The following is a 19,878-nucleotide window of genomic DNA, read 5'->3' as shown; positions in this document are numbered from 1 at the left end:
TCTGCATCAACACAATAACATTGAAGGTGTTGTTATGCAAATTGGAGTGGTCATAGCATCAGTCTCGCAATCCGGTGGTGCAGGAGTCCCGCTGTGGCTGTGGCCACCAGCTGAGATTTTATTTGTCCTGATTTCCGATTAGTTCAAGTTCAGTTTCTCAACAATGCTTGTAAATAGCCAACTGGTTTGGGATCTTAAAAACACTTTATGGACTACACTGTAAATTTATAGCGGTAATCTAAGTGTACTTTCCACTTCTACGTTAAACAAGTTTATTATTGAAGAAATAGAAAACGCGCGCGCGTGCTGTGTGCTGTCATAAAGCACACGGGGGTTTGCATAACACGAGAGAAGTGTTAGGAGAAGCACGACGCGTAGCGGAGTGCTTCTCGACACTTCTCGAGTGTCTGCCAATCCCCAAGTGCTTTATGACTACACACAGCACGCGCGCGCGTTTTCTATTTCTTTTATAAAATACAGATTACAATAATAGATAGGAATGACGCAACGGAAATGTTTTCTGTAGAAATTTCAATAGATTCTAGATAAAGCTCTGGTCTATTGATGTTGGAAGTTTGAAGAGTTGAAAACGGCGAAAATGAGATTTTTCACTGGCAAAACTCTCATATTCGAGGTCTACACCGACCATTAGTAAATAATCCTTTATTCAAACAGTTCATAACATATTTGATGTCGATTTTTCGTAAAGCTCATCCGCAATACTGGAAAATAGATATGTGAAAACTTCAAGGCCATCCATTCAATGGTAATGTTGGCATTGTTGTTCCTGCATCCAGCATGACTGCCGTCACGTGATGGCATCTATTAGTCTAAAAAATACTTCTAAAAAGCGAAAGAAAAGTGCGCAAGCATGCACTCAAACAATATTTCATTGAGAAGTTTATTGAACTCCAAAACCCTTTTCGGAGTAATATTTTTTACAGCATTCGTGGGAAAATACAAAATTCTGCCGCCCACTTTGCCATTATACACGAACACATAGATATTTGTTCTTCGATTTACATTTTTATATACATTTAGATTTAGAATTCTTTCTTAGGCTGAAAACACCACATATGGGTTTTTATATATTACAAGAATTCAATTCTATCATCACATCATGACAAGTACGTGCCGTTCTTAATTCTATTTCTGTAAAGGTCCTTGTTCTTCACGTGATGAATGCAACTTGTCTGTGGGTTCGAATATTAGAACATAAAGCCCCTAAAACCGTCAAATCCACACCATACAATATCACGACAAGTACGCAGTTCCTACAGATGACAGTCGAGATGGGAATGTGGTACGCTAACGAGAAGAACAGAACGAGAATTGATATGCCAAGAATATCTGATCTTTATGCGCTTGGAGCAGGATGCTTTTTAATCGTGAGCACTGGCAGCAAGATGTTTCATTTTCTGGTCCAGGAGGTCGTTTGACCTACGTAATCTTGTCTTGGCATCTCATGAAAGACAACAGCAACAACAACAACAACCACAGGAAGGACAACAACGCCATTGTTGTCATCACAGAAAGAGCTGCCAGAATACAGCCAACGTCATCATCATCTTCATCATCATTAAACATCATCATCTCCATCATCATCGTCATCATCATCATCTCCATCATCGTCGTCGTCATCATCATCTTCATCAACATCATCACCTTTATCATCGTCATCATCATCTTCATCAACGTAGTCGTCATCATCTTCATCAACGTCATCGTCATCAACATTATCATCGTCGTGAGAATGCAGCCATCGTCATCATCATCATCTTCATCATCGTCATCCTTGTCCTCGTCATTATCATCTTCATCAACATCATCATCATCTACATCATCGTCGTCATCATCATCTCCATCAACATCATCATCATCTCCATCATCATCATCATCAACAGCAACAAACGAGTCTGTCAGTAAGTTATTTGCTCTTAAACGTGGTTAAACTGGTTAAACGTGTACGAATGTCAAGGATAAATCAGACGGGTAGCTGATGGGATGAATCTATTGCATCAACCATAGTTTTGACATCCATTATCTTTCTCTTGTCGCCATACGGACACTCCCCGATCAGACGAACAATATCATCGTAATTGAGCACTTCTTTGTCAAGCAGTTCGTTGGCCAGCTGTAGTTCAACAAAAAATGTGCGAAATGTCAACAAAATTATTTTACAATAGACCCCTTGCAGCACATCAGAATGCAGCTCAATTTGGAGTACATAACAATAGGTTTCCAATTCTCACGAGATTAAGATTCTTTTGCTTTGTCCTCTAAATTGCGCTGCTTCGACGTCACATGCAAGGGGTCTATAGAACTCAAGCATGACTTTTTATACCTACACTTCCAGAATCCCTTTTTGTAACTTTTTTGTAATATTGATTTTCACTATTGTCATGGTATTCTCAAAGGGGTTATAAAATTTGAAGATGAAAAGATGTTTGAAAAGGATTGTGGTAGGTTAGGTATGAAATGTCATAAGAGTTAAGGTTTATACACCGATCACGCATTCATTGTTCTACCTCCCTAGTTACTGTTGCTACGGGGGAGGGGGAGGGGAGGGTTTTCGTTATGCAATGGACCCCTTGCATGTGAGGTCAAAGCAGCTCAATTTGGAGGACAAAACAAAAGAATTTTAAACTCTGTGCCATCTTGAAAGGTTGCCTAGCCGTACATCAAAGCGAGACGAATGGTGAGCTTGCAATGATAGAGACCGTATTTTAACACCTTGGACAATTATTCGCATGTCTCTATCATTGCAAGCTCACCGTTCGCCTCGCTTCGATGCAAAGGCACGGCTACCTTTCAAAATGACGCAGGGAGCTGTTAAGGGGACTATTGGAAACCAAGAGAATATGAACAATTAATTTTCTCTTCTGGAAACCTATTATTATGTCCTCCAAATTGAGCTGCATTCTCGAAGTACTGCAAGGGGTCTATACAATACAATCCGGCTTTCTTACCTTGACGAGTTTATCTTGATGGGTGTCTATGATGTTTTGAGTCCTCCTAAACGCTTTAGCAACCAGCATTCTGACCTCTTCGTCAATTATTAACGCTAACTTATCACTGTATGGCTTCTTGCCCAGCTCTGATGATCTCTTCACGGGAAATGATATGTTGCCCACGCGGTCATTCATTCCAAAGGTAACGATCTGAAGAAAAATGCAAACAGTTGTATTTAGGGGATCAAGGTATTGGGCACATGGATTAGCCATTCCGATATGGAGGGGGAAAAAAATTGGATTCCAGAAGGGTCAAGGTCATAGATAATCTTAAGTGGATGTCAAATGCTGCGTCAAGGGCTGGTTCCCAATTTAGCCCACTTTCACTCACTCACATGTTGATTTTTAGAGGGAGGAAACTGGAGAACCCGGAGAAAACCCTCGTAGCATAGGAGAGAACAACATATCAAACAAACTCAATTCACATATGGTGTCCGCAGGGCTCGAACCAGTGACCCAGGTAACAGTGGTGAAAAACGAGGCGTTAGCAGCGAACGCCACCCATACTACTCGTTTTGAGTCATTTTGACTGCAACAAGCGTTTTGCTTCATTTACGTACTTGTCTGTATGCCATATCTGTAACTCTACGCAAGTCGTCTTCAGCTCCTACAACGAAAAACATTGTGATCATTACTCTGCCTTCTGATTTTAAATTGGCAGGTGCGAGACTTAAACCAAACTTTTTGTCTGCTAAATTTAACGAGTGGGTCGCGATTTAAAGAAGCGGGTGTACAATATTCCTTGTTATACGAGTGTATCACTTATAGTGGCTAACAAACCTGCGGCCCTCGTTCCATGAAAGTTATATTTAGAAATTGATTTTTGCGGAGGGAGAAAAACCGGCTGCGCAAAGGACGGATCCAAGGAGTGGGGGGCAAAGGGGGGCTGAAGCTCCCCTTCAATAGAAAAAAAAAACCAACAAAACAAAACTGAAGAATTAGATGCTTTTTATATTGTTTTCCGTTGTGTTGACGGAAGAAACTCAATTAGCTCCCCCTAAACTCAATTAGCCCTCCCCCCTAAAATTTTGGCTGGATCCACCTTTTGCGCATTACCAGCGCACGTGTACCAACCGTGCTTCAAGGAATCGCTTTTTTTTAAAACTTTGTTTGGCTTTTGTTTGAAGATTTCTCTTCGAAAATGCGATGAATATTAATTTTTATCTGGGATGGGCTCCATGTATTTCTAGCTGATACGTAGTACATGCGACAAGGCAGAACAATGAGTCAGAAGTTGTGGGTGAAATTAAATTGCAGGCTTACTTGCTTACTATAAACAAATGTCTATGGTTTCTATAAAATAAAAAAATTGCTACATCGATGCAACAGATAAGCTTGTTTCTTGAAAATAAAGGAAAGCTACGTTTTTTTTAATGATTTGGAGGGGGAGGACTGGGGGATTCGCAATAGGCTTTTTAACCATTTTACTCGGTATTAAAATCAGGGCCTTCCTTTAAAGACAACAAGGAAACAGCTTTCGTCAAAATGAGAAGGTTTCACCCATGACAAAAGTTCAATTTCTCTCTGAAGCCCCAGTCCTTCCCTCCCCCCCCCCCCCCCCCCCAAATAAAAACGTACCTTTCATAAGAAAGATTTTACTGTATGTAGAGCTTTTCTAATGATCGTAGTAAAACTTTTTTTGCTGATAACCTCGACCAATTTTCGTGTTACTTGCGAAATATTCTGACGGCTTTGCTTTCTGGACAAATTGGCGCATGCGCGTACGTTTTTCAGCTGGCCTGTCAGTACACGCAATGTGTTGTGAATAATACCTACCGGTGGTTATTCTCCTGAATATTTTACTTTCCGCTGCCCGTCCACCAAGTGCTAAGCACATGCGATCAAACAACTAAGAAAGTAAACAAGAATTAGTCACTTGGGGGGGGGGGGGGGGGGGGGGGGAATGGGTCGAAGTTGGCATTACAGGACTGCTGTGACATTGCATTGTGGGACTGTTATCAAGATGGAGTAGCATGGATAAGGTTACGTCATCCAGTCCCTCCTTTAACGTACAAATCCGTTCATATAAGCGGCAGATTTACGGGAGGTTAGGCCAAACAAAAAAGCGTGTTTAGTGTTGCGCGACCGACCCTAATTTTCTTGCCGTTTTTTGCCAACCCTAATATTTTTTTCATTCCCAAATGCACCACAGGGTTCCCAATAAGCTCATTTCCACTGAAAACAAAAAAAACAACCTTGTATCAATAAAAATAAAAAATAAAAAAATCCGACCTATCGACCCCAATTATTTTTCTCATGCAACAGGAAACACACTTATGTTTTTGTTTGGCATTAGTGGGGTGTTTCCGAACCCCACTTCCATATTCAGTAAAGCCGATATTCTTTAAAATGTGATTGGCATGCCGGATAATGTACGATTGATAACAGCGAGCTTATCTACAGAAAAAAAATCAAGATAAAGCAATAACCTAGCATAACCAAGTGTAGAGGTCAAGGTAAAGCAATAATAGAGAGTTTTAGATTTACGTTCACGGCAAACGTGAAACGTCAGTTGACCAGTAAAAAATTCTTTTAAATGACTGAAAAAGAATTGCAAAAAAGTCCAAGTAGTAGAAAAACAAAAGAGTATTTGCGCTTGGTGAGAAGGTTTGTAAAAGGTAAAGTAAAATACACGAAAACTATGAAAACGTGGTCACGTTTGCCGTTTGCGGGGAGAAAAAAAAGTCAATCTAAAACTCTCTAATAATTAAGGATTGACACATGGTCACTTGAGCAAGTGTATTACCTGTTCTGTGGTGTACAGTTTCTGATCAGATGGTAGATACTGAGCATAACCAAGTGTAGAGTTCGTACGAGGGACGATAGAAACCTGAAAAAGTTCGCTTAGTGTTTTAAAAAACAGAATTGTGTTTCATAAAATAACGGTTATAAATCTCACGTTCTGATTGGTTGGGAGCGCGTGCGTTATGAGAGCACACAGCACGTGCGTGCACCAACCTTCGCTGGCACGTAGGCACCGCTGAAAGAGACAGCCTTGATGAGTTAACAGCTTCAGAATTGGGAACTTGTTTGACTGAATACGAGCCATAACTTTTGTTTTCTTTTAGCGAAACCCGAAGATTGGCATATGTTTAACGGGTTGTTGCTCATCATTATTATCATTTCAGTAAGCGAGAACTACTAATACTCCAGTTTCGAGTTCTCTGTTGCTCAGGGTTAGCCTCGATTTTGTCAAGAATATTACTGTGTTCCAGTGAAGGTCCGTGGAATTTCAAAGTGTTTGTATTGTTGAAGCTGTGCATTCTTTACTTTACCGTTGGTATTTGTGAATATCCAAACATTCATAGGAGACTCACCCTGAGTAAATGAGTCAGTAATCAAGGAACACAGCGGTAATTTGGAACTCAAAAAAGGTCTGTTGAGAACGAATAATTAATCGCTTCAGTGATGTCTACCCATACTACCTTACGGCTCATTCACGTAGGCTGGAGGCATGTCAACCAGGTCAAAAACGTTTCTTTGGATCGACTGTATGATAAATCTCTTTAATCTAGTTTACCTTGAGTAATGGATCAGTGTACTCCAACATCCATCCTACTAAGGCGTGACCTGCTTCATGGAAAGCAAGGGTTTCTCGTTCTTGGGGAGTTATGGTATTGCTTCTCTTTTCCATTCCTTTCATAAAATAATATAAATACTAGATTTAGCAGACCGCTTCAGGTGAAGAAGCTAGCTTACAGGGACGGATCCAGGAATCTGAAAAGGCGGAGGGGGGAAGAAGAGGGGTAAGGTTAAGGGGGGGGGGGGGGGGAAGGAGAGAATTGGGCATTAGATGATCTCTCACTGATGAGGAGGTCTAAGAAATATGCTCAAAAGAAAATTGTTGGTCTCCAGAAATGCTATTTCCTGCGTTCTGGAGATACTTTGGACAAAAAAGGGCAAAACATGAATCCAAAAATAACAAGAGGGAACCTCCTAAAACCGACCGGCGGATGGGCATCAGCCATGCATTATCCATTCCCTCCTCCCCTCCCCAAAGAAAGAAATAGGACTGCAAATGCTCACAAACTATAAACAACTTAGTCAAAAACGTCTTTGTGCTATTATAAAAGTAGCATGAAAATGTGTTTGTTTGAAAATTTACGCCTGCGATCAAACATGGAGAGTTTTGTTTTACCAGCAATGACTCTTTCCACGGCATATTCAAAGTTCTTGGAATCCACGGATTTTTCAGTAAGTCTAGCAGCGTGAAGGGCAGCTTCATTACAGATGTTGGCAATGTCAGCACCTAAGAAATAATTAACGGTTGAGGCTTGAATTCAGTAAACAACAACAACGGCAACAGCAGCAGTAAAAGCAACAGCAACAGCAGCAATAAAAATAACCCAAGCAGCAGCAAAAACAACAGCAGCAACAACTACAGCAGCAACAACTACAGCAGCAACAACTACAGTAGCAACGACAGCAGAAAAAATAACAGCAACAACAACTACAGCTGCAACAACTACAGCAGCAACAACTACAGCAGCAACAACTACAGCAGCAACAACTACAGCAGCAACAACTACAGCAGCAACAACTACAGCAGCAACAACAACAGCAGCAACAACAACAGCAGCAACAACAACAGCAGCAACAACTACAGCAGCAACAACTACAGCAGCAACAACTACAGCAGCAACAACTACAGCTGCAACAACTATACAGCAGCAACAACTATACCGCAGCAACAACTACAGCAGCAGTAATAACAGCAACAACAACAACAGTAGCAACAACTACAGCAGCAAAAACAACAGTAGCAACAACAACAGCAGCAACAACTACAGTAAAAACGTCAGTAACAACACTGAACGTCAACTACAACAACGCCATCATCACTGTTGTCATCATATACAACAACAAAAATTAGCAGCAGCAACAACAATAAAAGCGACCACAATGACAACACCAGCACCAACACACTTGTAGGACAACAACGACAGCAGAAGAAGAAATGACAAGAACAACAGCAAAAACAATAATGGAAGCAGCACGGAGGTTCAAAACTGTAACTTTCTTCCACTCACCACTATATCCAGGAGTCAGCTCAGCCAGCCGTCTGGAATAACTCTTAAACGAATTCCTTAGAGTCAACTTTTTCAGGTGAACTTCAAATATGGATATTCTTTCAGGCAAGGTTGGTAGGTCAATAGCAATGTAGCGATCAAAGCGACCTCGACGCAGTAAAGCCTGGTCCAATATGTCTGCCCTGTTTGTCGAGGCCAACATAACTACGCCTTCTACGGTATTTATTCCTTCAAACAACAATGTATAAATGGGATTAGTTGGTCATGTTCATGAGAGGCAAGTTTGGTTAGTGTGCTGCTTGCTAAGCAAGAGGTCCATAGTTTAATCCTCAGTGACCTCACACACTTGTTTTAAGGAGCAAGTGTGGCTTGGTTGGTTAGTGTGCTGCCTGCTAAGTATGAGGTCCATAGTTTGATCCTCAGTGACCTCACACACTTGTTTTAAGGAGCAAAAGTGGCTTGGTTGGTTAGTGTGCTGCCTGCTAAGCAAGAGGTCCATAGTTTGATCCTCAGTGACCTCACACACTTGTTTTAAGGAGCAAAAGTGTCTTGGTTGGTTAGTGTGCTGCCTGCTAAGCAAGAGGTCCATAGTTTAATCCTCATTGACCTCACACACTTGTTTTAAGGAGCAAAAGTGGCTTGGTTGTTTAGTGTGCTGTCTGCTAAGCAAGAGGTCCATAGTTTAATCCTCATTGACCTCACACACTTGTTTTAAGGAGCAAGTGTGTTTTAGTTGGTTAAAATGCAACCCTTCACTTACCATCCATTTCCACTAAAAGTTGGTTTAGAGTATTTTCTTGTTCATTGTGACCACCCATCGCCTGACTGAAAGACAAATGGCAATGTTATAAAAATAAAAATCCACATGTGAGTTGAGCGTTGTGTGCATAGAATATTAAATGTAAGTGTCCCCAATTAGTGCAAAAGCGCTAGAACGACTAGACAAATAAAAGTTGTCTTATTACCAAATGGAAATCCATCATTTGTTGTCAATTCCCAAGTGCTTTTTTGCCAACCAGGTTGGCTCAGTTGGTTGAGCATCAGATTTTTGTATGGAAGGTGATGGGTTTAAGCGCCGGTGGAACAAATACTGAATTTATGCCAAACATGTTTAATGTGTATTAAAAATAGTCACAGACCGAGCTGCGAGTCTTTGAGCAGCAAGGTGAATATTCACCATAATCACTGAGCCTGAGGGGAATAACTGTTTTATTATAATTATTTTAGACTTGAATATCAGAGAAAAGATGAAATTCAGGATTAAAAAAGTATTACTTGCGCTCAGGCAAACTTTGGGAAACCTCATAATCACTACTTGAGCAGTGATCATCAATTCAGAATCACTAGTCGCTCGACCAATCACAGCGTGCAAAACTCTATATTAAAGTCTTACTAAAATTATACGAATTAAAATCTTCACCTAGATTTTCTAGATCTTCCAATAGCATCCACTTCATCGATATAGACAATACACGGTGATAGTTTCCTGGCTCTTGCAAACAAATCTCTGACTCTAGCAGAACCAACACCTGCAAACATTTCTACGAAGTCTGAGCCCGCCATGGAAAGGAAGGGTACCTCAGCTTCTGAAGCGACAGCTTTGGCTAAGAGAGTCTTTCCGGTACCAGGAGGACCAACTAGAAGTGCACCCTATTTAGTCAAACATATATCTTATTAATGGAAAACATTTTTTTAATGGCTTAGCAGAGGCTGAGGACAGACACAAAGTATATAAAGTAAAGCATAGTTGGAGTAAATAAGTACAAGGTTCAAAAGGCCCTTTTCTCATAAAAAACCGGATTCCCAAATTGGGAATTGCTGGGAATTTCCTTGAATTCCCAATTCGAACACCAACGTTGGGATTTGTTGGGAATTTCCTTCTAATACCCAATAGAAAAACTAACAAACTAACATTGGGAATCAGTGCCACGTTCCCAATTTCGTTCTCTCTGGGAATTGGATCGGAATTCATTGGGAATTCAAGGAAATTCCCAACAAATTCCCAATTTGGGATTCCGTTTTTTTCCTGTGCGAGTAAATACCATTGACTGTGTTTTATGACTACAGACTCATTTAGACAGATTGAGCCTCATTTAAGAGCAAATGTGCTGATAATGGGATAAAATAAATAAATGTGCTCATCAATGGGATCCTGGTTCAAGTTCTGTGGGGCTTGGTGTCGTATGTGAGCACAGTAGTTGTTTGTTGGTTCTTTCCTGTGCTTTGAGGGTTTTTCTGGGAGCCAGATTTTCTGGTTTTCCTTCCTTCACAATAATCAACTTCTAAATTCAAACTGGAATTCAGTGGATGAAGAGCCACTCTGTGGAAATGTCACTGTTAAACCCTATAGGGAAGCACTGGTAGCATGCGCTGCTAATGCGCCACCTCTCACCAATGAGGCCCGAGTTCGAGTCCTGCAGATCTCAATGTCGTATGTGAGTAGAGTTGTTTGTTTGTTCTCTCCTGTACTTCAAGGGTTTTTCTCCGGGTTCTCCGGTTTTCCTCCCTCCTCAAAAATCAACTTCTAAATGCTAATTCGATCTTTGGGCTTTCACTTAGTTTGGAGCCTAGCTCTGCTGTGATTGTCCCACGCTGTGATACAACAGCAAAAGCTTTGTAGATTTTTTTAGATTTTTTTCTTTTTTTCTTTCTTTCTTAACTTAAAACATTTACAAAAATCAACTGTAACGTAAAGGATGTGCAATTGAATAATTATATATTGACAAATATGTTATAAAATTCCACAGACTTTTAATCTTATAATATCATTCTGCAAAACACTGTCAGCTTATATACAAGGCTAAACCTGTACAAATAAGTCTGTTGTCTTAAAAAAAACCCAGTCAAATGTGAAACTGGTGTATTATTTTAAAGTTTGGGACATGGTTCTGAATTCATATTTAATGATGTTGGTAAAATCACACCTTTGGTATCTTGGCTCCAAGACGACTGTATCTTGTAGCAGACTTCAAGTAATCCACAAATTCCATGACTTCTTTCTTTGCCTCTTCCATTCCAGCAACATCTTTAAACCTAGATTTTATTAGGATCCAGTAATTATTCATCACATGTGGGGGGGAGGGGTGGTGGGGGTTGTCAGAGGATTGTTTGATGCCAGGGTGGAGGTCAATTATAATTATTACCAGTGCACTTCATCCTAAGAAATTTTAGATACAAATGAGAGGAGACAAGAAGGGGGAGGTCGGTTATATATATATTGCTCAGAGACTTTTATAAGATTTAGACTTACAGTGTGGGTAGCAGGAAGGTGTTTCACATTTTAACTATATGTTGGGGAAGGTTGGTTATTCATATATATCTAGAAACTTTTAAACCTTTTAAATTTAATATGCTTAAGGGAGTTATGGGTAGCATAGTAGGGTAGAGGGAGGAAATGTATATGAGATTAAATTGCAATCAGTAATTACAGTTAATCTTTGAGACATTATTTATTCACACACTCGACAATGATAGTATTAATTTACAAAAAGAACTTAATAACTTATTAATAAGATATAGAGTTTTACATAAATATAGTTACAAAATGATAGAAAATTTGTGTGTGTGGTTATTGAAGAGTTAAAACTTACCAGTCAACCACCACCAAGATATCACAGCAAAAGCAAAAATGTACTTACGTGACTCCCTGGCTTTTTCCTGGCATTATGACCGTTGCTTTGGCCTTGATGTAGCTGGACTGAAAGACAACATTGGAAATAAAACCATTAATATCTATCCCCTTCCAATCTAAAACAAGGTTCACATACAACTGTATGAATGAATATCTACGGCCTCAAAGAAGATTTCAGATATCAGCTTTAAAGTCATGGTTGTACCCAATCACTCCCATGTTATAATAAGCAGCATAAAGCACAGACTATTATGACTGCGTCTTGTGCTCCTTACCAGCACACACTCACTACAGACACCACAGACACATGGCTTGGTGTTGTGGTGGGTAGCAGAGGCCTGCACTATGCAGGGGCTGGTAGTATATGCTTATGCGACTACAACAATAAATGTCTTGTTATTGCTGTCTGGGCTTTGGAATCATGGGAAGGAATGAGTTTCAGACCTTTTACAGTATCATCACCAATCTTCACCTACACTGCTAATTCTCTTTCTTCACTTAATTAGCATATGTAATAGGACTCCATGCTGTCCAATTAAGAAATAATTGGACAAGGAAAATTCTGAGGACTTCCAAAATTGGATGAGGCCGTAGGCCGAATTTTTCGAGTCTAATTATTTCTTGATTGGGGAGCATGAAATCCCATTACCTATTAATTATATAGCTGCCTAATTAATCCAATATCAGCAAGACCTGTCCAATTAAGAAAATGATTGGACAGTTACCTATATGGGATTAATGAGAAGCAGTTTTATTACAAGAATAAGCTAAAATCTTAAACTAATCAATCTATTAGTAAAACTATTTTTAAAATGATTTGTATTTGCAGCAGGAATTAGGTCACTGCTTGAGCCAATCAATTTTTTAGTATTCCTGATGTTGATATTATTAATGGTCTTGGTGCCAAGGTTAGGATTTAGACAACATGTAAAGATGTAGAGAATATCTAAAAAATTGTCAAATCATGAAAAAGGAATGAGGAAAAGCACAATACTTTCCCCCACACCCACAATTCACTCCACTTTCCTCTTCTTGGATAAGATTGAATGATATTAGGCGAGAGTTAGGGTATTTTGATACTTTATTATATTGTAGAACTTTCCAGAATTCATCCAACTGAGGAATTTGGAATTTCCGAAGGGTAGGGGGGTCATTACAGAGGTGGTATAGAAGAAAATTGGAATTTCTAGAGGTGGGGGTTTCAAAAACATTCCTCCTTGAGAGGGGTATGGCTAAATTCTTGAACTTCACATTCAAAGGCAATAAAGCATGCCTCGTAACCAAGACTGCATTGTTCAGGTCATTATTGGACTTTTGGTCATTTCAATTTGCCATTAATAAAATAGAAAATTAAATTCAAATTTCAACTGGACGTGACAATCATGCATGACTCCATGTTCATAAAATGGTTGGTCACCCTTCACTGGAAAGTAGTTCAAGCTTATTGTTGATAGCCTAATTTTGCTCTGTTTTGACAGTCCATCAACTTTATTTTTGCAAATGTGCCATAGAGTTCGATATTTGAATTTATTTTAGAATACAATAATTTACTTGGGAACCCAATAATGTCAAAAAAAAACACTTCTGAGATAATATGCTAATATACACACAAAAGTTTCAGTCTGAGGCTATGTGTTATAAAATTAAATCTATTCTTTTCTCCTGTCGTGAATCACTGAGCATTATGCACGAAGCCTCACACTGAAACCTTTGTGCCTGACAAGAGAGGCACATCTTGGATGTAGCCTATTGAAAAATCAAAATTAATTATAATAATGAATTATGCAGTTTAGCTGAGCACACTTTATTCCCTTTGGCTGTCAAATTCTCTAATTTGATCTTCTGTGATGAACTAACACATACAACATTAGAAATGAAAAATGCAAAAAACAATGAAAGCTGTACTAATGAATGGCACTTACAAAGGGGTTGGCTCCCATGATGCCTCCTTTACGCCCCCCTCCAGGCGCTCTTCGGCCAACAATCAAGTACCAGACTATACCAATGAAAGCCACAGCTGTTGCTGCTCCAACTAAACTGGACCTGTGTCAAAAAATGGTTATTGTAATTTGTATTTTATAAAAGCAATAAAAAAACTTACTTGCCATGCTGTGTGTAGTTATAAAGCACTTGGAGATTGGCAGAACACTTGAGAAGTGCTGAACTTTTCTTATGTTCTGCCAACCCCTGCGTGCTTTATAACTGCACACAGTTAACAAGGGCACATTTTCTATTTTTTCATTTCTTACTCTAAAACAGCCCCATAATGTCCTGCAATGCCGACTCAACCGAGTTTTTTCCCTCAATCTCTGAAAAGCTAATAGTCCGGCCCTTTTGAAGCTGTCCAGTTGATGGGGTGAGTCAAAATGATAATAATAATAAGAATGGAGTACTCATATAGCGCACATGGTCTCAATGCGATTTACAATAAAAAAATAAAACAAGATGAAATAAAATAAAATAAAATGAAATAAAATAAAAAATTAAATTAAATTAAAAATTAAAAAAATAAATAAAAAACAATAAATAAAAATAAAAAATAAATATAAAATAAAAAATAAAAAATAAAAAATAAAAAATAAAAAATAAAAAATAAAAAATAAAAAATAAAAAATAAAAAATAAAAAATAAAAAATAAAAAAAAAAAAATAAAAAATAAAAAATAAAAAATAAAAAATAAAAAATAAAGGTACTAAAGGCAATAAAATCATTTAGCCACATGGCTGGTATCCCAGCTTGGAGTCCACTTTACCCCTCCCTTCATCAGTGCATAGAACTATGATCAGTGCTCTGTTTTAAGAGTAGAAAGATGTTAGAGTAGACATTAGAGTAGTTAGCTTTACTTACAGAAGCTCATTCTGTGCCCTGTATTTGATCGGAATGTATTCTTGTGGAGGAATCTTGAGTTCTAGTTGAGCTTGGTGCATTTTCTGTTCAAAACTATTCAGACTTGCTATACTGAACACATAGTGTGGACCATAAGAGAAAACCTATAATAACAAATAAATATGAATACAGTCTATCCAGACTTGCTATACTGAACACATAGTGTGGACCATAAGAGAAAACCTATAATGATAAATAAATATGAATACAGTCTATCCAGACTTGCTATACTGAACACATAGTGTGGACCATAAGAGAAACCCTATAATAACAAATGAATATGAATACAGTATATCCAGACTTGCTATACTGAACACATAGTGTGGACCATCAGAGAAAACCTATAATAACAAATAAATATGAATAAGTCTATCTAGACTTGCTATACTGAATAAATAGTGTGGACCATAAGAGAAAACCTATAATGATAAATAAATATGAATACAGTCTATCCAGACTTGCTATACTGAACACATAGTGTGGACCATAAGAGAAAACCTATAATAACAAATAAACATGAATACAGTCTATCTAGACTTGCCATACTGAACACATAGTGTGGACCATAAGAGAAAACCTATAATAACAAATAAACATGAATACAGTCTATCCAGACTTGCTATACTGAACACGTAGTGTGGACCATAAGAGAAAACCTATAATAACAAATGAATATGAATACAGTCTATCCAGACTTGCTATACTGAACACATAGTGTGGACCATAAGAGAAAACCTATAATGACAAATGAATATGAATACAGTCTATCCAGACTTGCTATACTGAACACATAATGTGGACCATAAGAGAAAACCTATAATGACAAATGAATATGAATACAGTCTATCCAGACTTGCTATACTGAACACATAATGTGGACCATAAGAGAAAACCTATAATAACAAATGAATATGAATACAGTCTATCCAGACTTGCTATACTGAACACGTAGTGTGGACCATAAGAGAAAACCTATAATAACAAATAAATATGAATACAGTCTATCCAGACTTGCTATACTGAACACGTAGTGTGGACCATAAGAGAAAACCTATAATAACAAATAAACATGAATACAGTCTATCTAGACTTGCTATACTGAACACATAGTGTGGACTATAAGAAAAAACCTATAATGATAAATGAATATGAATACTGCAGTCTATTCAGACTTGCTATACTGAACACATAGTGTGGTTCATAAGAGAAAACCTATAATAACAAATGAATATGAATACAGTCTATCTAGACTTGCTATACTAAACACATAGTGTGGACCATAAGAGAAATCCTAATAATGAAGATGGAAGCAAAATTTGAATGCGTTTCGTTAAAAAAAAACCAGAGTTACGAGCCTTCAAAAGTGTGACAAGTTTACAAATGTATGCTTAAAGGGGACAAATTTTTTGAAACTTTTGAAAGCCTATAACTCTGGTTCTTTTCATTCAAACATGTTCAAATTTGCCAGACTTACTAATGTTGAATTGCTTTCTCAAATGGTAAAAGTTTTTTTCCAATAAAAATAAGATTCAAAACTTGCCCCAGTCTCTTTTTCATTTCTAAAGGGGCCCAATGTTTGCTATAAAAGCAGTGGTACTGTAATATGATGACTGTACCTCTTTTCCAGCCACTATTGCCCCTCGGTGTAAATACACGTACACTTTGTCCTGAGATGCAGGTATTTCGAGACGCTCCACCTAAAAATGTCAGAACATTAAAAAAATCTAGTTTGTTTTATTTATTATTAATTTAATTTAAGGTTAGGGATGCTAAAACAGCATGGCCAGTAGTCCCCTTCACAGTTCCCTGCGCCATCTTGAAAGGTAACCGTGCCTTTGCATAGAAGCGAGACGTACGGTGAGCTTGCAATGATAGAGACCTTTTTTAACACCTTGGACAATTATTCACATGTCTCTATCATTGCAAGCTCACCATTTGTCTCGCTTCGATGCAAAGGCATGGTTACCTTTCAAGATGGCGCAGGGAACTGTGAAGGGGACTATTACTGTGGGCGTTGTAATGTTACACTGTAGCACAGGACATTGAACATTGTCATCACCATTATTAAAGCAGCACCTTAATTCTCCTCAGTTAACCTTGTGGCAGACTGCATAACCAGACAACATTAGTATCTCAGTTACCTCTCCATTGGTAAGCATCTCTCTATAAAATGCCAACCATGTTGTTTCTGGTGTAGGATCTGTTCCTGCTGTAAGTAGATAAAATGCTGCTAGGATAATCCATGGAAGGATCTGGATCCAGCCACCTTGATTTGGGTCCTCACCTAGCTTTGGCTCATCTAATTACAAAACAAGTGAAATATACAGTGATATTAGACTCTTATAATTTTAGATTTTAGAGTTTTACTTGCTGTGATTGGTCAAGCGACCAGTGATTATGAAACGATATCCTTTTATAAAGCAGTGATTATGAGGTTTTCCAAAGTTTACCCCAGTGGAAGTAAAACTAAAACGTTTTTTTTTATCCTGAATTTTTACTGTCTCTGCTATCAAAGTCTAAAAATATACCAAAAAAATTATTTTTCACCTCAGGCTTAATTTCCTTTGGCAAATAATCATTAATTATTAAAGTCAAAATGCTGTTTTGTATTTGAGAAATAGAATAGCCTTTAATCGAAAATAATATAAAGTGTTACGATAAAACTATTATGAATCCTAACTTCTGATTGGTTAGAAGCACATTCTTTAAAAGCACAAGGTATGGGCATTATTCACGTGGCAGCGCCATATAGGTTTGAATGATAGATCACACCACGCATGGCCTTACATTCAAAAGATTGAGAATAGATTTATGTGGGCAAAACAAAGGTTTTCATTTTCATGAAAATAAACATGGCTGTCATATGGTAAAGATCCATGCTTGGCTATAATAGTCATCTACAGTATTTCATTATTCACATCTGTAAGAATTAGTACAATTATTAGTAAAAGTAATTACTAAAATGAAAAACTATTTGAATTTCCAGGGTTTTAGCTTGAACATAAGATACCTTTTTTGCATTAAATTTGCATGCTGTTGCAACATTTTTTTGAAAACTAGATAATTATTCCAAAAATTGTGGGAACTTATGGATAATTTGAATCACCGTAAGAAGCTTGTTAAACTGACGTTTCGGACGTTAGTCCTTCGTCGGAGCTAGTAAGAGGAAAGAAAAGATGAGAAATGGAGAATAAAGTGACCAATGAGAAATCATGCAGAATTAGAAGAATTTCATTTCAAAAATTGGATTGGCAGTTAGGCAGAACAATTACAATCTACTCACTCTCTTTTTTCTTTTCGTCTTCATTGTTTTGAGCTCTGCAAAAACTTGTTGAAAATAGCTTTGAAAAACCTAGGAAAAACACAATTTGCTGCAGTCAACAAGAAAGAATTCTATTGAAAACTTGGAATTCAACTGATGAACATCTTTATGAGAAAGGAAATTTTCTTTTATAACATCAATAAAGTTCCACTTACCATAACGAATATCTCCTTTTCTTAGTAATGGGTATAAAGAATAACACAAAACTGGAGGCAGTTGCAATCTTGTCCCCGGCTGCAGTAGAATATTATAAAGAAATGTGCTTGGTTGGTATATTAAAATATCATCTTTGATATGCATGATTTCAACTATTGGTAATCTCTAGCCACTGTATCAACTAAGAAAAATATTTATGCATGATATATCCCATGCCTCCAATCAAAAGAAAACTCACAACACCCTAAAAAATGTCTGCATTGAAGGCTACCTCTATCATATATTTCAAATTTATATTAATTTATAACTGTTATGAATGTTGTGTTCTGATTGGTTTGGTGCGCGTGCTTTATGAGAGCACATTGCACATACGCGTACTTTCAGTTGCGTTATTCTTATCTATTATTGTAATTTGTATTTCATAAAAGAAATAAAAAACTTGCTTGCTGTGCCGTGTGCAGTCATAAAGCACTTGGGGATTGGTAGAACACTACATTGGTAGCGTTTTCTATTTCTTCAATATTTAACCCAGAGAACAACACAATAATATGATCCAGTCTCAGCCTGGGCTCAAACCCTGACCACAGCGGTAAGAGGCAAGAGGTCTTTCTCTTACTCAGACTCTTTTTACCAAAAAAATCGAAGGCTCTGGTAACACACAAACCAGAAGACCCTCAGATACTAGGTCGTCAGATATGTGCATGCTCCACTTATTCTGACTTCCGGTATAAACTCAAACTGTTTTGTTTATCTTCAAAAAAAAAAATAATGAAGCTTATTTATACATTGTTTATGGAACAGTTTATTTGTCAGTGATTAACATTCCAAAAAATAAGCAATTTAACGAGACCCTCTGATGTGTATGGTAAAGTATTCAAATGTCAACCTGTTGACTGTAAAATCAGCGAACCGCAAACAGATGATTATGCAAAAAAAATTAGCCAATCAAATCAACAGTTGATTTGTGTGTTACCAGAGCCTTGTTAGAAAACTGAGAAGGCTTTTGGTATGAGAATGGGCAGGAGGTAAATCATTACACAACCCATGCCAACAATATCTGGAGGGGATTCGTAATTCCATAAGATTAAGGAAAGAATGATCTGACAAATATTAAGCTGAAACTAAAGTTTAAAAATATTATTGGTACAACTATAGAATAGTGATAATCCGTTGATAAATAAAAATAGCTTTAGTTGGGCTGCCTGTGGTAGCCTTACCTTCGCAAAAATTCCCCTAAAACTACCAAAATTTCTGTTTCGTATCAGTTGAACAAGTCCTTGCTGTTCTTTTTGCTTCCATTTCTGCCTTAGGCCAGCGTTGAGCCTGTAAGTATCGACCCTTGGACGTGATAAACTGCAAAATAGTCTCTGGCTCATTCTTAGTGCAGGCTGGAAAACTGTCTTGTTTGGTCCACAACATCCGCGTAGAATATTATTCATGTCGAAATAACGCTAATACTTTAAGACCATAATTTTGCGTGACAATCTTTTAAGATTTAGAACTAGTTTGTTGTTTCTATATCGTCATAAAGAGTAGTTTTTATCCGCATTATGTCACAAGCCCTACTTGTCCGCCATTTTGTATTTTGTTTATAGTTTTTCTATCACGTGACAAAAGGACCCTGTTCACGTGACTATTCTATCAATCAGGTAGCCCAAACTTGATTTTTACTTTTTAAGCGTAAACGTATTTGACAAAAAACTTAAGCTAGGGTTTTCTTTTTTGCTTTTCCTTTTCTTTTTTCTTTTTCTTTTTTTTTTTTTGTTTTAATGGTGAAGATCGTAAAAAATATTCAAAAATAAGCCCTGGGCTCCCTTTTCATGAAGTCATCCGCTGAACGGA

The 19,878-nt window shown here is 37.7% G+C and overlaps 1 protein-coding gene across 3 annotated transcripts; it reads right to left on the bottom strand.

Annotated features, from left to right (window-relative positions):
• Window positions 1-887: 887 nt before the first annotated feature.
• LOC116308417 (mitochondrial inner membrane m-AAA protease component paraplegin) lies at window positions 888-19,638 on the bottom strand. Of its 3 annotated transcripts, XM_031718829.2 has the most exons (19): window positions 19,254-19,637; window positions 18,036-18,114; window positions 17,842-17,910; window positions 16,700-16,857; window positions 16,175-16,255; window positions 14,520-14,662; window positions 13,595-13,715; window positions 11,680-11,738; window positions 10,966-11,074; window positions 9,462-9,691; window positions 8,802-8,866; window positions 8,042-8,269; window positions 7,150-7,260; window positions 6,532-6,647; window positions 5,758-5,841; window positions 4,788-4,860; window positions 3,572-3,618; window positions 2,970-3,161; window positions 888-2,134 (listed from the first exon to the last, which is right to left on the bottom strand). In XM_031718829.2, the coding sequence occupies exons 1-19, from the start codon at window positions 19,473-19,475 to the stop codon at window positions 1,985-1,987; spliced, it is 2,337 nt and encodes a 778-aa protein (XP_031574689.2). In that variant the 5' UTR covers window positions 19,476-19,637; the 3' UTR covers window positions 888-1,984. The 3 variants fall into 3 exon arrangements, 2 of the variants coding, with proteins under 2 accessions (XP_031574689.2, XP_031574690.2); XR_004198505.2 differs by lacking the exon at window positions 888-2,134 and having other exon boundaries at window positions 3,067-3,161; window positions 4,788-4,838; window positions 19,254-19,638; XM_031718830.2 differs by lacking the exons at window positions 888-2,134; window positions 2,970-3,161; window positions 3,572-3,618; window positions 4,788-4,860 and adding an exon at window positions 4,898-5,186.
• Between the last annotated feature and the right edge of the window lie 240 nt (window positions 19,639-19,878).

This window comes from Actinia tenebrosa, unplaced genomic scaffold, assembly GCF_029948245.1.
Source record: "Actinia tenebrosa isolate PJP-AT-01 unplaced genomic scaffold, QUT_ActTen_1.0 PGA_scaffold2__45_contigs__length_23673736, whole genome shotgun sequence".
In the NCBI taxonomy this organism is placed as follows: domain Eukaryota; kingdom Metazoa; phylum Cnidaria; class Anthozoa; order Actiniaria; family Actiniidae; genus Actinia; species Actinia tenebrosa.
The sequence above is the reverse complement of the archived record's forward strand: the minus strand, read 5'-3'. Positions and strand labels throughout refer to the sequence as shown.